A 20,487-nucleotide genomic window follows, 5' to 3' on the forward strand; every position below is an offset into this window, starting at 1 on the left:
AGTGAGACCAGCTATGTGGGATGGCTTAGAGACAGGACAGAAGAATGGACAGGATTAGGAATGAACATATCAGAGGGACAGCTCAGGTGGGACAATTTGGAGACAAAGTCAGAGAGGTGAGACAGATGGTTTGGACATGTGCAGAGGAGGAACCCAGGGTATATAGGGAGAAGGATGCTGAGGATGGAGCCACCAGGCAGGAGGAGAAGAGGGAGGACAAAGAGGAGGTTTATGGGTGAGATTTTAGTCTCTTAATAAATGTCCCCCAAAACCACAAACTGTTCCACATAAAAGGTGAAGCAACAACACAACACAAAGCGTACATAGAAAAATTTTATTGTCATTAAGTAAGATGGACAACAACATGCTTTCACCACAATAAAAATAAAAATATTGCACTGGTTTTACTCTGGCAATGATATTTTTCTCCATCTCAAACTTTTATGATGCAAAACTTTGTTGCGCTTTAAAAGAACAAATCATCACAGCTCAGAACCAAACGAGTGGTTAAAGCTTTAAACCCACGGAGCCGACGCCCACTTAAAAATTAGCTAACATTACGACGGGAGAAACACTGCAACAAACGAATTGCTAAAACTTTTAACCCACAGAACCAACGCACACCTTGAAGTTAGCTAACATTGCGATGGGAGAAACACTGCAACAAATGAGTAGCTAAAACTTTCAACCCATGGAGCTGACACCCACTTAACATTTAGCTAACATAGCAGCTGGATAAACACTGCAACAAACAAGTGGCTAAAAATTTTTAACCCTCAGAGCTGACACCCACTTTGAAGTTAGCCAACATTGCAACAGGAAAAACACTAAAACTAGTGGCTAAAAAATTTAACCCACCCAGCCAATGCCCAATATGAAGTTAGCTAACATTAGTAAGTAAGTCCCTTCGGCTGCTCCCTCATTTGCACTTGGGGTCGCCACAGTAAATCCAAGGTGGATCTGCATGTTGAAATGGCACAGGTTTTACGCCGGATGTCCTTCCTGACGCAACTCCACATTACATGGAGAAATGTGGCAGGAGTGGGATTTGAGCCTGGAGCCTTCTGAACTGAAACCAGGTGCATTAATCACTTGGCCACCACCCCTGCACTGAAGTTAGGTAACATTGCGATGGGAAAAACACTAACAAACGAGTGGCTAAAAAAATTTAACCCACAGAACTAATGCCCAATTTGAAGTTAGCTAACATTGTGATGGGAAAAACACTAAGAAACGAGTGGCTAAAAAATTTAACCCACAGAGCCAATGCCCAATTTGAAGTTAGCTAACACTGATGGGAAAAACACTGTAACAAACGAGCGGCTAAAAATTTTAACCCACAGATTCACCTTGAAGTTAGCCAACATTGCAATGGGATAAACACTGTAACAAACGAGTGGATAAAAAAATTTAACCCACAGAACTAATGCCCAATTTGAAGTTAGCTAACATTGTGATGGGAAAAACACTAACAAACGAGTGGCTAAAAAATTTAACCCACAGAGCCAATGCACAATTTGAAGTTAGCTAACACTGTGATGGGATAAACACTGTAACAAACGAGTGGATAAAAAAATTTAACCCACAGAACTAATGCCCAATTTGAAGTTAGCTAACATTGCGATGGGATAAACACTGTAACAAACGAGTGGATAAAAAAATTTAACCCACAGAATTAATGCCCAATTTGAAGTTCGCTAACATTGTGATGTGAGAAACACTAACAAAATTAGCAAACGTCATGGCGGGAATGCTCAGACCGAATCTTAACGTCCGTGAGGTGAATCAGATTATTTTACAAACTTAAGTTCAAAGGTTAGAAGGAGTGCAAACTAGACAAACACACAGAGCATTTTTTTTAACGACTTGTCTGTTAAGAGTTTATACCTTGTATTGCACAGCGATCAATCTGTTAGCATGAAATAAATCCAATAAACAGAAAACTGCATAATCTATGCACATAATGCAACGTCAATACCCAGTCAACAAATTACAAACTCCGCCCTTACGGATGTACCGCTAACTACAGCTTCTACACAAACGTCGCCACATAACCATTGAAAGACCACAACGGAAATAAGTTGTCTGACTTTTCTGTTAATCTTGAAATTCCATGAAATGTATCAGGCATGTTTTAACATGTTATTTTGTTGTATGTTTTATATGGAATTTCTAAATCAATCAATCAATCAATCAACAAAACACATTCTACTGGTTTACCAATATGAAGTGAGGCACGGAACTGCAGTTCACAAATTAACAGTTCATTCCCTATCGCGGGCAGAACAGAACCTGTAACGCTGCGGTCACACATGCATTTTAGCTGCAAAACTTTGGTGGAATATGTGGATTCACTCCAAATTTCCATCAAGCGGTGATAGGTCATGTTGGCCTGTCAGCTAGCTACTAAGGCTAACGGCGCCATTGTAGCGGTGATCCACGCTAGCTTTTGTTAGCATGCTGCTGGTTCTAAAAGGAACTCAAGTTTGAGACAAAGAATTTAATGTGCTAATAAGTGTTAATCAGGTAGCCTAATGCTGCTGTCCAATTTGTGATTTTACTAACAGCTGTGATTTTAACTTTTACCATCATTAGTTGCACGCCAACAATACGTTAGCAAAAAAAAAGCTTTCATGTGCAAACTTTGGAAATCTGTGCTGACCAAGCTGTTTTTTCCCCTCCAAATTATTCCTCTCAAAAGTTGTTAGTTTCTCAATTAAGTTAGTTTGTAAGAGCACAAATATAAAGAAATGTTGAGCACAAAAGCATGATTTTATACAAAATTTAAAATATTATTAAAATTTAGAGACAATTTAGAATGTGATGAAACTAAACAGAACAAGATTGGGCAAAAATAACCCCAAATTCACTTTCACTTTGTTTTTTTGCCAGAAAAATGTATTATTTTTTATGTTTTAAAATTCCATCAAATGTGGCTCAGATTCTGTGCACAATACAAAGTAAATCTTTAAAAGCTCCATTAAATTTAAAAATGAGATTCAGAAAATATGAGATTTTCTGACGGCCAGTCAATATTGACGTAAACAGCGACTTTACGGGACAATCTGGTTTGAAGTCTTTAATCCGCGCTCTCCGTGCGGTCATCAGTTCAGGGTTGGAGATTAATGAGGTGACCCGGTTGTGCGCCAGCAGATGGTTGGACCACCTTGTTACACTCGTGGGGGGAACATGAGCGTGTAGATTGTGCAGTGGCAGTCCTCATTAACGGGACGACACGCAGGCCGTCTCGGCGTCACACTGCAGGCGAGACCTTCTCCATGTGCTCCATCAGTGAAGTTACTCTGCAGTAATTGGACTTCTTTGGTACAGAAACCTAAATAAGTTGATCAGAAAAATGTTTTAAAGCCCAACAAGAAGCCCAGTTGCTGTAGAGTTCCAGATTTAAAGACTCGTTGCCTGATGTGACAGCAGAAGGTGGAGATGGTTTAGAACCTTCAGCTCCATGTCAAACTTTAACCAGCTTGCTGTGCACAAAGTTCCAGGTCAAATCCATTTTCATCACCTTGTTGGTGCGTTTCACCAAGCGGCTGGAGTAGACTGAGGACACGCCCATGTCTGCTATCCAGGACCAAAGGCAGGTCCAAAGGGTGGTGGAGGCGGCGACCGATTATAGTTTGTTCCAGTACTTTGTGGTGTGACGGGAGCTGTTGACCAATCAACGCTTCAGGCAACATCGATAATGGAGTGGAGAAAAAAAAAACAATTCTGCACTGAGCGCCAGTGTCCAAAAGGACAAATGGCTCAGCGTTAGTCTTCAGTCATCAGCATCCTGACTGTCTGATTGTTTGGAAAAACATCAAAGTCCAGATAGATAATAAGAGATCATTCTTGTACACGAGCCCCTCACTGCTAATCTATTTGACAAACACACCCGCGTTATGTTAGCATGGCAGCGTGTAGCAAAGCGAGGCCATATTCAAAGTTTAACAGATCCAAGGTCAAATCTGAAGAGTTGAATGAGTACTTAACTAGGTATTTGTGAAGCTAACTGCTTACAAATCTAACGATTTGTGATGACGTTCTGTTGTATTAGCTAACTAGCCCTACAAACTGGCTAGCTAGCCAATTTGTAGGGCTACCTGCCTCAAACTTGAGGCAGGTAGCCAGATAGCTGCCCCGTATCAGAGTTGTCTTGGAGATCAGTATTTCTGATTAAAGATTGTGTGGAATAACAGTCACCTTTACTTTTTAAATAATTTTATTTGTTCCATCACTTCAAAGGTTTGAAAATGGCCTTTTTTTTTGTGGATAGCAGCACATAATTAAAATGTTACAGTACAAAATCGACTAATATCAGGGGCTGCGAGTGAATCCACAAACAGCAGCAAGTTGAGTTCTGTTTAAAATTTGCTCATGTGAGTGCAGCGTTTTTTTCCTTTGGCTGCACAGCAAAACAGTTGCCATCACAGAAATACGACGACGCCTGCTGGTAAACTTACTCGCCTGCAACATGATGCTTGATTGACACACGTTGAAAGTTCCAATGATAAACATGTAAACAGAACAGACCGCCACAGTCACGGCGCCAACGGCAAGAACCCTCGTGAAAATGAGGCCAAAAAAAAGAAAAAAAAAAAAAGAAGAAAAGGCAAAACGAAGTGAAGCTTCTCCACCGTTCATCTTTGTCCAAACGGTCAGAAACGACTGAGGGAAGATTCTTCATTTGTTTTAAACTAAACACAAAGCAGGAAACGTGAATCAGGATTTAATGTGCAGTTTCATGCTATGAGTCGCGTCAAACAGTACGAATAAGAACAAAGAAGACATGAAAAGTTTACAAAAAATAGAAATGAAAAGAAATTTAACTCAACACAGAATTTACAGTCAGGAAAAAGTGACAAAAATTTCATCTTTAAAAAAAGTTTCAAGGCAACTTCATTCACTAAATGTACCAATAATACTAATAATGATAATAATAAACACCAGTAAGTTTTTTTTTTATTTTTATGGGGTATATTCACAAATTGTGGTCGTCGTTTAATTTTCCAAACTGTTTCCTGAAGATTTAAAAGTTCAGATTGCTTAAAGAAATGTTTCACTGTATGTTCACAAATGTTCGCAGTTTCTCTATTTGTACGCATTTTTTTTTTTAAATTTTGTGTCACTTTTCCTTTCACCTCTCTTTCGTTTGCCGTATGACCCGATGCTTTCTCAGCTTTCGCTTGAGTAACGCGCTACACAACTTTCATCCTGCATCCTGGCAAGTAAGCGGGGCTTAAAACTATGCAACTGCCGCCAACTTGGACCTGACCATCGTACACAAATATCGAGGTCACAAGTATAATAAATTTAACCAAGGCCCTTCAAAATAAGCCACCGTCTACACCAGGGGTGGGCAACGAGGGCCGAGACAGTGCAGGTTTTCCTTGCAACCAATCCCCTCAGCAGGTGGGTTGCTGAGGAGCTTCTCCCCTGAATATAAACACCTGATTGTCAATGAAATCACCTGCTGAGGTGGTTGGTTGTAAGGAAAACCTGCAGTGCCCACCCCTGGTCTACACGCTGAGGCACTCGCTAAACTGAAACTTTTCCTGACGTAAGTCGCCATGAAACGTTTTTAAAATAAAAACTTTATTTTCTACATCTCACTGATGACAGTTAAACATTTTAAGTCAACAACAATTAATTCAGAACAAAAGTTCCGAAAACTTTTGTTTCGACAAACGAGAGCAAAGATTTGTGTAAATCCTGACACCTAGTGGACAAAAAACAAAACAAAAACAAAACCACACTGGATAAAATACCTGAAGTCTGACGACTTTACAGGATTTAACGGCATCAACCGAGAACAGCAGTTTGGTCCAAACACCAAATAAAACCGCGACCTGCAGAGGGCTCAAAATAAAAAGGAGGTTTGATAAACTAACGTCGGCAAGACATCGCACTCAGCTCGGTGCCTTCACGAAGGTCATGTGATCCTATGATGAAGCTGTAAGATGTTTGAGCAGGTGATCGAGTTGATAAAATAACTCCTTTATTTACATTTCAGTCTTTATTTCTTTATCGACACAAACCTCACAGACATCATAAAAGCCGTTAAAGGACTTAAAACAGTTTAATCCCGACGCTAACTCATGTCCAATGACATTTTATATGACATCGCGTGTCAGAAACAGCATAGTAACAAGCAGCATAAATGGCAAAGTTTGTAAGATAAATTTGTCTTCTACTAGATTTGGCACTAATCTGCCCCCTAGTGGATAAATCATTATATACCATCTGCCCCAAAATATAAAAAAAATATTTCAATTTTTTTTATAACTTAAGTTTTATTTCATTATTTCATCTTCTGACCGTATTGAATCATGGGAGGGATTTTTTTTATTATCTTACCACTTTTTCTTTTATCTGGACATGAGAATGTCTTCTACAGACTTTGTCCTCCGTTTTATGGTTGACAGCACAGGACGGCCGTATATGGCAATATTTTGGATTGTTTGTCATCCTGTTAAAATGTTTGGATAAAATTACTTTGTACCACAAACACGTCAATATCTCAGTGATGGACACAGAAAACAAATCATTGGTGTTTTGACTCAGAGGTCGAGGAAGTTAAATGTATAAAACAGTCGGTGAGTGTGTACATGATCTGGAAGGATCAGCTGAAGTCGTGATTCAGACTCAGACTGTCCTCAACGTAAAACAAACGTATTTAAAAACTTTCATCGTTATCTAGTCGGTTAGCGATGTCAGAGACGTAAGCATTTGCGCCAACTGTTGGTTTTAGATGTTGAATACAACATTCACAAATTTCATGAAAGTAATAACAACAACACTAAAATGCGTCGGCTGCAGGTATAAAATCTGTGTTTGTGCATGTTTTTGATGCACGAGGTCAAACTCAATCTCTGGAACGTCCAGCAGATCTGCAGCGTCCGATCATCAGACGTTAGCACTCGGTGCCGTTTGTCCTCGTTAGCTTGATTCTGAGTGCACGATGACGGTTCAGATTCCGTTCGAACAAAACACTGTGATGTGTTTACGCTAACGTGCGTGATTGCTGAGATACAAAAATGTTTCAGTCACGGCTGTGAACAGGAAGGACGAAGACACGCTTGGGTTCTCGAAGACACATCCTGAACTGTTTTTGATGAACACGCGTGAAGGTTCTCCAGAAGGTCAAATGCAAGGTCCCAGCATGAAACGCAGGTGATCAGGTTGATGTACATCACGCGGCAGCATGTCAAACCTGTGCAGCGACCGCTCAAGTCTTTATTTCGAGCCCCTGCATGTCTGCAGAAAAGGAATGATGTGCAGCTCAGGTCTGAAAGCAGAAACCAAAGAAGATGAGTCCGAAAAGCAAAATAAAACAAAGATTGGGGGGAAAAAAAACAACAACAACAACAAAAAACGGAATGAAGCAAAGATGACTGCGTCTGCCTGCTTCTCAGTCTTCTTCTGTTTCAAAGGTCAAACTCTTGGTGGAGATGCTAATGTGACACTTTCTTCCCATCATGCAGTTTCTGTAATAAAATTTCGCCCCGGTGCCGAGAGGCGGGATCTGTACATTCTGTTTCTTTGATGCTACGTCTTCTTGCTGGCCGTTTTGTCTGGTTGCAAGGACTTCGGCAGCGTGGTGCTGCCGGTTGCTGCCCGTGGCTCAGACCTCGTGCGCTGTGGCTCAGATGCTGCAGATGTGTTGGGGTTCATGCTGGCTGCAGACTGAATGGCGGCTGCCTCCGGATGTTCTGCAGATGAAAACATGGCGGCATTCTCCTGACCAGTGAGGCTTTGAGGTCCTGATGTTGACCTTTCTGAGATGCCTTTACGGGAACCTTGCACCACACCTGCACAGTCTTTCTGGGATGAAGATCTTGATGGCCACTGCGGAGCGGTTGGAGAGGAGATCTGACTGGTCTTCTGCCGGGACTCTGAAAGATGCGGCGATGACTGATGTTTGGAGGGGGACCTGACAGAGTCTGTGGATATGATTTCTGGGGCTCCGACTTTCGGGTTCTGGTCCTTCAAGCTCTTGTCTGCAGGGGAAACAAGTTTCACAGGACCCAGAACACTCTTGGCAACTGTTGCAAGCTGAGACACAACTCTGTCCACCCCACCCTCAGGAAGTGTAACTGGAAAGCTTGAAGTGGACTTGCCGGGAGAACTGGATGATGTACTTAGATTTCCAGCAGAGACGCACACAGTGGCAGCAGCGGTGGCGGCAGCCATAGTCTGGGCCTGTCGGCGGTTGTCCGCCTCTTTCTTCTCCTTGGAGATGCCTGGAGAAGAGCAGGAGGGGTGGGGTGTTGCTCGACTATCACTGGGATGGCAGTCAGATGTATCTGCGGCAGTTCGGGCCTTTGTGGCATGTGTGGTGACAGTTGGAGAGAAAGCAGCTGTTCTTGGGATGTCCAAGGCCCGGTCTTCTGGTTGTGGCTCTGATGGGTCTGTCTTTCCCCTGAGGGTCTGTAAGTCCCTGGAAGGAGTTGACTTGTGGAAAGGTTCCTTGCTCACTGAGATGAATGCACTGCCTGGTGTGGAGAAAGGAAGCGGGGCCTGAGTAGGGTTCCTGGTACCACTTGGCTCAGAAGCATTCCTCTCTTCTTGTAAACAGTCTGCAGTGGATGAGGTCGATCTCTCCTCTTTGTCTCCGGGACAGATTGTGGTCTGACTGGGTTTTGCCTCTGAAACTGAGGGCAGTGAGTGTGAGGGAGCGGGCCTACCTACCTGAGAGGAACCTGTGTAGGTGGACGGTGTGTGACATGAGGACGGGGACAGGCAGAGGGATGGCAACATGCCGCCAGGTCCTGTACGCACGGTAGTGGGACGCAACAAGGGTGGAGGGGTGAAAGTGGTTCCCCTGCGTCCATCTTGGCTGTCCTCTGAGCCTTCATCTGTCTCATCCTCAGATGAATCCACCTCGTGGATGGCGTCTTGTTTCTGTAGGGATTCCCTACGCTCAGCTCTGTCCTGCCGAATAGCGGACAGTTTGTCCTTTAGCTTGCTCTTCCCAGGAGCCAGGCCCAGCGAACCTGGCGCCATGCCAAGTGCACCGTCCCCCTCCTGACGTCCCAGCTTCCTGGACGAAGAGTGTTTCTGCAGGCTGCCTTTGACCACCCCACGTCCCGCTGAGGTCAGCAGACACTCACCGGCTGACTCCTGTAAGGACAAACACAAGACAGCGAGTCAGAAATCCTACAGCAGGCCTCATAAAGTCTCTCAATACCTGACTGACTTTAGCTCAAGAACGTACAAGGTCTCTCTTTGAAACAGGCTTAAAGTTATTGACCATATTCTAGCAAGAAACCTCATTTATATAATATATGATAAGGAGAGAGTCTGCCAATCTGTAGACCTTAGGTTCAAATCCCATTCCTGCTAACTGCATGTGTCCTTGGACAAGACACTTAATCTATACTGTCCCAGTCCTGTAAATGGCTACAGGCCTCAGCTGGGGAAGTAACCTGAGTTGGATTGGCATCCCATCAAAAGGGAAGCTGTAGACGCACATCTGCTTGACTCTAAGAAATCTGGAGAGAAGCCACTGGCACCAACGGGCCTCAGGACCTACAGCGAGGCAAATACGTATTTGATCCACTGTGGATTTTGCAGGTTTTCACACCTACAAAGAATGTAGAGGTCTGTCATTTTTTATTGTAGGTTCACTTCAACTGTGAGAGACAGAATCTAAAAACAACAAAAAAAAAATTTTAGAAAATCGCATTGTATGATTTTTAAATAATTTGCATTTTATTGCATAAGTATTTGATATAATAAAAAAACAGACCTTAATATTTGCTACAGAAACCTTTGTTTCAACAGTTGTCTTCTACCAAGCTGCTTGCCTGTTGTCCTGTAGTCCATCCCAGCCTTTTGCAGGTCTACAGTTTTGTCCCTGGTGTCCTTAGACAGCTCTTTGGTCTTGGCTATGGTGGACAGGTTGGAGTGTGTTTGATTGAGTGTGTGAACAGGTGTCTTTTATACAGGTAACAAGTTCAAACAGGTGCAGTTAATACAGGTAAAGAGTGCAGAATAAGAGGGCTTCTTAAAGAAAAATTAACAGGTCTGTGTGAGCCAGAAAACGTGCTCGTTGGTAGGTGGTCAAATACTTATTTCATGCTATAAAATGCAAATTATTTAAAATTCATACGTGATTTTCTGAATTTTGTTGTTAGATTCTGACTCTCACAGTTGAAGTGAACCTACGATAACAATGACAGACCTCTGCATTCTTTGTAGGTGGAAAAACCTGCAAAATCCACAGTGGATCAAATACTTATTTGTCTCAGTGTCCTGGAAACTGTGGCAATAAAAACAGGGCAATACAAAAAAAGACACTGAAAATACCAGGCTTTGTATCGCCCTGTTTTTCATCCAATCAGGAGCCCCCATTTCTCGGCGCCACCAATGATACACGCCCATTTTGTGTTACCCTGGTGACAAGAGCAGGATCCTGACAGAGGATCCAGATCATTTCATTCAATCAAGATGTCTGATGAAGGTGGGAGAGTTTTAGCCTCCCCAGCAGGGAGAATTCTACAACTTGAGTCTCACACTGACGTTAGTGAGACACCAAGAAGTCAGTGAAGAGGACACTCAGGACTTTACACAGACACATAAGAGCATTCCATAATTTACATATTTACTGAATTTACCTGTGTTATTCCTTCTACATGATTGTGTGTGATTATTGTTCTTTATTTTTGTTGTAATATGTGATAAGATATACAAATCATCTTCTTGTAATCTGCTTAGATTTAATTTTCCAGTAACGTCCTTTAGGCAGCAAAAATTCCCCAGAAAATCCAAATGCAACATCAGTTTCCTCAGAATTCTGACTTCAGATTGTCTTTTTTCCTTAACTGAGACATGCAGAAGGATCTGAAACACCTAACAGCCACAGGTACGGAGGGCTTGGAGTTCAACTATAATGCTGACTTTAAATCTGTGGCAGTCTGGACAAGGACTGTGTGTAGTTTTAACATTTACTGGGACCTCTCCAAGGTCAAGTAATTCACTGAGTGCCGGGTGGACATTGGGCCTGAACTGGCTCACAGTTCTTTGATCCATCCGTACCTGGAGGCTCTGGAGGCTCGGCTCCCTCTGCAGAATCTCCTTCTTAAACTCGGAATGTGAGATGTCCAGGCTGTGTTTCCGAGTACCCACAGCCCCTCCCACCACCAGCTTTTTGTCCCCCGCCGACGCCACTCCACAGGGGGAGGAAGGGGAGGACGTGAGGGAGGAGGCCAGTTTCTCAGCGGACTGCACTCTCTTGAGTAAGGGGGAGCGTGGTGGCTCGGCGCTCTTCGGCCTGGATATCTGCCTGACCAGTGGCGGTGAAGAGTGGAGCTTGACGGGGAAGGACTGTCCCACGGCAGGCTGACCCAATGTGTGGCTGGGCAGCGGTGAGGGGGATCGCTGAGGCGAGGTGCTCTGGGGGGTTGGTGAAGGCGTGCGGGCCAGTGGCGACAGCGGTATGTTGCCAGCAGACTTGCGTCGAGGAGAGCGGTACTGCCGCTGGAGCTTCGGGGCAAGGCCGTGCAGGGAACTGGGTCGGATGTGTCCGGAGCTCGCTGGAGAGTTTGGGACGCTGGAGCTGGGGGAGCTACTCTGGGATGAATTTCCACCAACTGAGGGACAGAGAAGTGGGAAAATGACCCGTGAACTTCGACAAACAAAAAGCAAACTTTGGACCTTTTAGAGGTTAATTTTAGAAAAACAGTGGGGATGATGAAAATGGTTAAAGCACAGACAAACATGACGTTTGTGTGTCTCACCGGAGTGGGCGGAGTCTGGCGTGGAGCGACATCCCTGAGTGGGGCTCCGCGGTGACAGATTGTGCGTGGGTGAGCCGGGGCCGCTCTCTCCGGAGGACAGGGAGCGGTTCAGCGAGGACAGACTGCGGCTGGTGTGCAGCAGAGAAGCCTGTTTGGTGATTTTCCGAAACAGAGACGTTTTCTTCTTACTGCGAGGAAAAACACAAAGACAAACTGAGTCCAGACAATTCTGACTCAGGAGACAGACTGTAAATATACATGTGGGTATGTCTGTGGCATCAGAGAAGAACAAACCACTTACAGACCAGGGTTGAGTTAAAGGCAAAGCTTGGGGTAGTTTTTGTCCTTTGACCTCCACTTTAGATATATTACTAGGACTGCTTTCTTCCACCTGCTAAATATAGCAAAGATTCATCCCATCCTGTCTATGGCTGATGCCGAGACCCTGATCCACACGTTTGTCTCTTCTAGATTGGACTACTGCAATGTTCTATTTTCTGGTTTACTGAAGTCCAGCATTAGGGCTCTCCAATTGGTTCAAAATGCTGCTTCCAGACTTTTGGCAGGAAGCAGAAAGTTTGACCACATTACACCCATTTTGGCATCTCTTCACAGGTTTCCTGTCCTTGTGAGATCAGATTTTAAGGTTCTGCTATTAAATTATTAATGGATTAGCACCTCCCTACTTTGCTGACCTACTTAAACCCTACGCACCGGCCCGGGCTTTGTGTTCTCAGGGTGCAGGACTACTGTGTCTCTAGGGTGATAAAATAGTATGCAGGTCACAAAGCTTTCTCTTAACCTGTAATGGACCATCAGTCATAGATTCTCACCCACCTCCGGCTACAGTTCATGATGATACTGTACTACTACTGGTGGTTGGCTCTCACTGCGGTATTGTATCACTTCCTGTTCCGGAGCACAGCGGTGTTTTTCTGTATCTGTTAGCTGTTTAATCTGCGCAGTTAGATTGATCTAGTTAACTAGATAACGATTTGTTTCACAGTGTAATCTTCACGTGCCTTAACTAAAGCACTCCCTCTGCTGAATCACCTCTAAATTATTTACACATTATTCACTTTGTGTGTTTTTAGGAATCCGCTAGCTTAGCGCAGCTACTAGCTCTTAGCCGGTTTAGCATGGCGGCTTCTCCTGTCTCTCCTGCACTTTTCTGCTCTGGGTGTGAAATGTTTAGTTATTCCTCGGCCTCCTTTAGCAGTAATGGTACTTGTAATAAGTGTAGCTTATTTGTAGCTTTGGAGGCCAGGCTGGGCGAATTGGAGACTCGGCTCTGCACCGTGGAAAATTCTACAGCTAGCCAGGCCCCTGTAGTCGGTGCGGACCAAGGTAGCTTAGCCGCCGTTAGTTTCCCTCTGGCAGATCCCGAGCAGCCGGGAAAGCAGGCCGACAGGGTGACTGTGAGGAGGAAGCGTAGCCCTAAACAGAAGCCCCGTGTACACCGCAAACCCGTTCACATTTCTAACCGTTTTTCCCCACTCGGCGACACACCCGCAGAGGAACAAACTCTGGTTATTGGCGACTCTGTTTGGAGAAATGTGAAGTTAGCGACACCAGCAACCATAGTCAATTGTCTTCCGGGGGCCAGAGCAGGCAACATTGAAGGAAATTTGAAACTGCTGGCTAAGGCTAAGCGTAAATTTGGTAAGATTGTAATTCACGTCGGCAGTAATGACACCCGGTTACGCCAATCGGAGGTCACTAAAATTAACATTGAATCGGTGTGTAACTTTGCAAAAACAATGTCGGGCTCTGTAGTTTTCTCTGGGCCCCTCCCCAATCGGACCGAGAGTGACATGTTTAGCCACATGTTCTCCCTGAATTGCTGGCTGTCTGAGTGGTGTCCAAAAAATGAGGTGGGTTTCATTGATAATTGGCAAAGCTTCTGGGGAAAACCTGGTCTTGTTAGGAGAGACGGCATCCATCCCACTTTGGATGGAGCAGCTCTCATTTCTAGAAATCTGGCCAATTTTCTTAAATCTTCCAAACCGTGACTATCCAGGGTTGGGACCAGGAAGCAGAGTTGTAGTCTTACACACCTCTCTGCAGCTTCTCTCCCCCTGCCATCCCCTCATTACCCCATCCCCGTAGAGACGGTGCCTGCTCCCAGACCACCAATAACCAGCAAAAATCTATTTAAGCATAAAAATTCAAAAAGAAAAAATAATATAGCACCTTCAACTGCACCACAGACTAAAACAGTTAAATGTGGTCTATTAAACATTAGGTCTCTCTCTTCTAAGTCCCTGTTGGTAAATGATATAATAATTGATCAACATATTGATTTATTCTGCCTTACAGAAACCTGGTTACAGCAGGATGAATATGTTAGTTTAAATGAGTCAACACCCCCGAGTCACACTAACTGTCAGAATGCTCGTAGCACGGGACGAGGTGGAGGATTAGCAGCAATCTTCCATTCCAGCTTATTAATTAATCAAAAACCCAGACAGAGCTTTAATTCATTTGAAAGCTTGACTCTTAGTCTTGTCCATCCAAATTGGAAGTCCCAAAAACCAGTTTTATTTGTTATTATCTATCGTCCACCTGGTCGTTACTGTGAGTTTCTCTGTGAATTTTCAGACCTTTTGTCTGACGTAGTGCTTAGCTCAGATAAGATAATTATAGTGGGCGATTTTAACATCCACACAGATGCTGAGAATGACAGCCTCAACACTGCATTTAATCTATTATTAGACTCAATTGGCTTTGCTCAAAATGTAAATGAGTCCACCCACCATTTTAATCATATCCTAGATCTTGTTCTGACTTATGGTATGGAAATTGAAGACTCAACAGTATTCCCTGAAAACTCCCTTCTGTCTGATCATTTCTTAATAACATTTACATTTACTCTGATGGACTACCCAGCAGTGGGGAATAAGTTTCATTACACTAGAAGTCTTTCAGAAAGCGCTGTAACTAGGTTTAAGGATATGATTCCTTCTTTATGTTCTCTAATGCCATATACCAACACAGTGCAGAGTAGCTACCTAAACTCTGTAAGTGAGATAGAGTATCTCGTCAATAGTTTTACATCCTCATTGAAGACAACTTTGGATGCTGTAGCTCCTCTGAAAAAGAGAGCTTTAAATCAGAAGTGCCTGACTCCGTGATATAACTCACAAACTCGCAGCTTAAAGCAGATAACCCGTAAGTTGGAGAGGAAATGGCGTCTCACTAATTTAGAAGATCTTCACTTAGCCTGGAAAAAGAGTCTGTTGCTCTATAAAAAAGCCCTCCGTAAAGCTAGGACATCTTACTACTCATCACTAATTGAAGAATATAAGAACCCCAGGTTTCTTTTCAGCACTGTAACCAGGCTGACAAAGAGTCAGAGCTCTATTGAGCCGAGTATTCCTTTAACTTTAACTAGTAATGACTTCATGACTTTCTTTGCTAATAAAATTTTAACTATTAGAGAAAAAATTACTCATAACCATCCCAAAGACGTATCGTTATCTTTGGCTGCTTTCAGTGATGCAGGTATTTGGTTAGACTCTTTCTCTCAGATTGTTCTGTCTGAGTTATTTTCATTAGTTACTTCATCCAAACCATCAACATGTCTATTAGACCCCATTCCTACCAGGCTGCTCAAGGAAGCCCTACCATTATTTAATGCTTTGATCTTAAATATGATCAATCTATCTTTATTAGTTGGCTATGTACCACAGGCTTTTAAGGTGGCAGTAATTAAACCATTACTTAAAAAGCCATCATTTGACCCAGCTATCTTAGCTAATTATAGGCCAATCTCCAACCTTCCTTTTCTCTCAAAAATTCTTGAAAGGGTAGTTGTAAAACAGCTAACTGATCATCTGCAGAGGAATGGTCTATTTGAAGAGTTTCAGTCAGGTTTTAGAATTCATCATAGTACAGAAACAGCATTAGTGAAGGTTACAAATGATCTTCTTATGGCCTCAGACAGTGGACTCAGCTCTGTGCTTGTTCTGTTAGACCTCAGTGCTGCTTTTGATACTGTTGACCATAAAATTTTATTACAGAGATTAGAGCATGCCATAGGTATTAAAGGCACTGCACTGCGGTGGTTTGAATCATATTTATCTAATAGATTACAATTTGTTCATGTAAATGGGGAATCTTCTTCACAGACTAAGGTTAATTATGGAGTTCCAACAAGGTTCTGTGCTAGGACCAATTTTATTCACTTTATACATGCTTCCCTTAGGCAGTATTATTAGACGGCATTGCTTAAATTTTCATTGTTACGCAGATGATACCCAGCTTTATCTATCCATGAAGCCAGAGGACACACACCAATTAGCTAAACTGCAGGATTGTCTTACAGACATAAGGACATGGATGACCTCTAATTTCCTGCTTTTAAACTCAGATAAAACTGAAGTTATTGTATCTTAAAAGTAGAGAGGGTGTCTGTTTCCCTGATCTGAATTGGGAGCTGGTTCCACAGGAGAGGAGCCTGAAAGCTGAAGGCTCTGCCTCCCATTCTACTCTTACAAACCCTAGGAACTACAAGTAAGCCTGCAGTCTGAGAGCGAAGCGTTCTATTGGGGTGATATGGTACTATGAGGTCCCTAAGATAAGATGGGACCTGATTATTCAAAACCTTATAAGTAAGAAGAAGAATTTTTAATTCTATTCTAGAATTAACAGGAAGCCAATGAAGAGAGGCCAATATGGGTGAGATATGCTCTCTCCTTCTAGTTCCTGTTAGTACTCTAGCTGCAGCATTTTGAATTAACTGAAGGCTTTTCAGGGAACTTTTAGGACAACCTGATAATAATGAATTGCAATAGTCCAGCCTAGAGGAAATAAATGCATGAATTAGTTTTTCAGCATCACTCTGAGACAAGACCTTTCTAATTTTAGAGATATTGCGCAAATGCAAAAAAGCAGTCCTACATATTTGTTTAATATGCGCATTGAATGACATATCCTGATCAAAAATGACTCCAAGATTTCTCACAGTATTACTAGAGGTCAGGGTAATGCCATCCAGAGTAAGGATCTGGTTAGACACCATGTTTCTAAGATTTGTGGGGCTGCAGAAGAGACCTCTCGAACAGAGGCGTCTCACGTTACAGTACTCAGTGAGAGACACACCTCAGTTCAGAACCTGCACTGTCAAGAGGCAAAGTCATCACAAAAGTCTATGAAACCTCCCACCCTGCCATCCCCCGGGAACAATGCTACTTCTGAGTAAAACGCTCATTTAAAAACATGGATCAGGTGAGCTGTTGCATTGTGGGTGTAAGTGACACAGTGACGTGTGCTCACCTGTCCTGTCCCTCCTTGTTCTTGGTCTTCTTGTTGCGTCGTGCCATCTTAGACTTATGGGTGGTCTTTCGAGCGGGGCCAACTTTGATGGATGTGTTTTCAAATGGTGTGGCAGAAATCGACACTTTACCACCGCTCTGCGAAAGTAGAGACAGTCGGTGGAAAGATTTTAGTTGACTTTATTAGTCAAAACGATTCTGATCCCCTTTTCGTGCATATTTTATAGTTTCACTTTATTTTCGTGTATATTTTGTACCTTTTATTTTTCGTGCATATTTTATAGTTTCACTTAATTTTCGTGTATATTTTGTACCTTTTATTTTTCATGAACATTTTATAGTTTCACTTTATTTTCGTGTATATTTTGTACCTTTTATTTTTCATGAACATTTTATAGTTTCACTTTATTTTCGTGTATATTTTGTACCTTTTATTTTTCATGAACATTTTATAGTTTTACTTTATTTTCGTGTATATTTTGTACCTTTTATTTTTCATGAACATTTTATAGTTTTACTTTATTTTCGTGTATATTTTGTACCTTTTATTTTTCATGAACATTTTGTAGTTTTACTTTATTTTCGTGTATATTTTGTACCTTTTATTTTTCATGAACATTTTGTAGTTTTACTTTATTTTCGTGTATATTTTGTACCTTTTATTTTCATGCATATTTTGTAGTTTTACTTTATTTTCATGTATATTTTGTAATTTTACTTTGCTTTTGTGCTTGCAGGTGGTGGCCAACTGGTTAGTGCACTTGGTTTCAGTGCAGAAGGTTCCTGGTTCAAACCCCACCCCTGCCACATTTCTCCATGTACTGTGTGGGGCATTCGGTGTGATACTTGTGCCTAATCAATATGCCTGTGGTGACCCGGACTGAAACCAGGGAAGATTTTACCACGTGTACCTTCAGTTTTGTCAGAATTTGTTATTATTAGGGCCTGAGTAGGACAACGCCCTACGAGGACTCTATTGTAACTGCCCTGTTTATTATTATTATTATTCACACTTTTCAAGCCCCATTTTCGGCCCTTTCCTGTGTTCAAAAACTCACCAAACTTTGCAAAGTCATCCGGCCACAATCCGAAATTTGATATTTTGGGCACATGATCGCAGCCTCCCCATTGAGGTTTTTTTGTCATAGCCTCATGAAATTCAGTACACATATTTACATAGTACAGATATTTATAGTCTCTTAATGTCATGGTGAAATGTTGACAGGAAGTTGGCCATTTTGATTTTAAGTTTCGATTTCGAGGTAATTTTTGCCATTTTTGTTCATTTCTACTACTTACATTTGAACGAACTCGTCCTGGAGATTTCATCCAATCGTCTTCAAATTTGGTCCACATCATCATCATGACCCCATGCTGATGAAAAGTTATCAAAAGAATTTCTGTAGGTCAAAAGACGTTGCTGCTAGGGTTCGTCAAACTTTGGCGAGCGTTTCGGAGCTCCTCCCTGAACATCCCCATATATTATTTTCCCACCTAAGTCATAGCAGTGGTAACAGGAAATGTCCTGTTTTTACTTTAATGGGTACTGATGTCACATAGTTAACTTCACCAACTTCATTCCACTTTTAAAACATCCAAAACAAGTTGGTGAATGCGATGATCGTCGTAAAGCTACGAGTAATGGCGTCCGTGTGGCGGTGTGCCGAATATTGACCCTTCGCCATGAAATTACATTCTTCCTTTTGAAAGCTTTAATTTTGTCATATCATGAAAATTGATACACAGGTCAAGCATGACAACCTCTTACAGGTGATAGGGGCGTCGCCCATGGGGGCGGCGCAAAATGCCTCTATAGCACCTCCATGCCCTGTCAAAAACCCCTCCGCATAGGATTTTTTTTTTGGAGTAGGGAGATGACAATTGGTACACGTGTACCTTGCATAGACACCCAAAAAAGTCTTGCACCATTGGTCTACTCCAAGCAGGAAGTCAGCCATTTTGAATTATCGTGTCATTTTGCCGTGATTTCCACACGTATTTGAACAAACTCCTCCTAGGGATTTTGTCCAATGCACTTCAAATTTCTTTCGTATCATCCAGAGACGATACAGATCAAAAATTATCGAAAGCTTTTTTTCTATGTCAAAGGGTGTGGCCACTATGGCGCCGCCATTTTGACCCTTCGCCATGGAACATCAAGTCATGATAACTCCTTCATGCTTTGTCTGATTGTCTTGGCCCCTCAACACACCTGGCCCCTCTGTTTGTGCTCTGAGTGGATGAACCATCAAGTCTGGTCACAAGGGGACGCGCTGGCCTGGGAAGGTGGACACGGGGGCCCGTATATGACTGCTTGCAGTCCTAGTTTTTAGGGCCCGATTAGGACGAAGTTCTACAAGGACCCTATTGTAATTGTGCTGTTTATTATTAATTATTCTTCTGACTTTTCAAGCCCCAATTTCGGCCCTTTCCCATGCTCATAAACTTCAAACTTTGCAAAGTCATCCGACCACATCCCAAATTTGATATTTTGGCCGTCACACACATGCTCGCAGTGAAGTGGCGAAATAGCCCCCCCCCCCCCTTATAATTTTTTTTTTTAATTTGTGTAGCTGCTATTGTGCCGCCATTTTGACCCTTCACCATGGAACATCAAGTCATGCTTTGTCTGACTGACTTGAACCTTCACTTGTGTGATGAGGATCGGTTCCTGAACAGAAATTGCGCTGGCCCGGGGAGGTGGTGGCGTGGGTCCTTGTGGTCTTTCTTATTGAAAAGGCTGCAAAACGTCTTTGTATTCAGAATTTATATACAGAATTAAGCAAATAATCTCTGCACAGATTATTTCCATTTGTGCAAAATTCTGTATAACTTTCCATCTTTTTTTCATCTATTTTGGAATTTCTGACATTTATGTCTGTGTTCAATCTGATACTGAGTTTATTGTTGATAATCCTTAAAAGCTGCAATTTAAGAAAGAACATGCAATTCAGAAATTTTTCCCAAATCTGAAAAAAATCTACCAAATCCTTCAATATCCAGCGTTGATAAATTTACATTCAAATAGGACATTTGTCATTTGAGATTCAGACTTTATAAAAGCAGCTCTCTGTCAGTTAATGTGGGAAAAGTCACTTTATTTATTATGAAATGAAAATCTACTCTTGCATAAAACAAGCAAAACTTGACATGAACTATTAGAAATAAATTACTTTAGAAGTTTCTCTGTTTATTTAATGTTTATTCTTATTCTTATTATGATAATAAAAGAAGCGTCTAGAGTTTGTGTTGGTACCTTCAGGATGAGTTGGACCACCTCGGTGTGAACCAGACCGTGGACAGGTTCTCCGTTCACGTGGGTGATGAGGTCGCCCTCCCTCAGCCCCGCATCGTGGGCCGGACCGCTGTCCTCCACGTGCTGAGTGATGAGCAACAGAAACATTTCCTCCGCAGCTGCACTTAGTTTTTAAGCAGATCTTCATTCCTAAAAATCTGTATCTTCTATCAAATTC

The 20,487-nt window shown here is 42.4% G+C and overlaps 1 protein-coding gene and 1 long non-coding RNA gene across 6 annotated transcripts in view; both read right to left on the minus strand.

The window, feature by feature from the left end:
- Positions 1 to 315: 315 nt before the first annotated feature.
- LOC117518256 lies at positions 316 to 1,532 on the minus strand. The gene is made up of 3 exons (XR_004562930.1): positions 1,515 to 1,532; positions 1,101 to 1,105; positions 316 to 591 (listed from the first exon to the last, which is right to left on the minus strand). It is a non-coding gene; the product is annotated as an uncharacterized LOC117518256 (long non-coding RNA).
- Positions 1,533 to 5,002: 3,470 nt separating this feature from the next.
- mast2 (microtubule associated serine/threonine kinase 2) overlaps positions 5,003 to 20,487 on the minus strand; it is a 240,637-nt gene continuing 225,152 nt past the window's right edge. For all 5 annotated transcript variants that reach the window (XM_034179342.1, XM_034179341.1, XM_034179340.1 and 2 more), the window contains 5 exons: positions 20,271 to 20,393; positions 17,016 to 17,152; positions 11,739 to 11,926; positions 11,038 to 11,591; positions 5,003 to 9,120 (listed from right to left, as the gene is read on the minus strand). In XM_034179342.1, coding sequence (XP_034035233.1) covers positions 7,546 to 9,120; positions 11,038 to 11,591; positions 11,739 to 11,926; positions 17,016 to 17,152; positions 20,271 to 20,393 — 2,577 coding nt within the window. In that variant the 3' untranslated portion in view covers positions 5,003 to 7,545. The remainder of the gene's footprint in view (positions 9,121 to 11,037; positions 11,592 to 11,738; positions 11,927 to 17,015; positions 17,153 to 20,270; positions 20,394 to 20,487) is intronic.

This window comes from Thalassophryne amazonica, chromosome 10, assembly GCF_902500255.1.
Source record: "Thalassophryne amazonica chromosome 10, fThaAma1.1, whole genome shotgun sequence".
In the NCBI taxonomy this organism is placed as follows: domain Eukaryota; kingdom Metazoa; phylum Chordata; class Actinopteri; order Batrachoidiformes; family Batrachoididae; genus Thalassophryne; species Thalassophryne amazonica.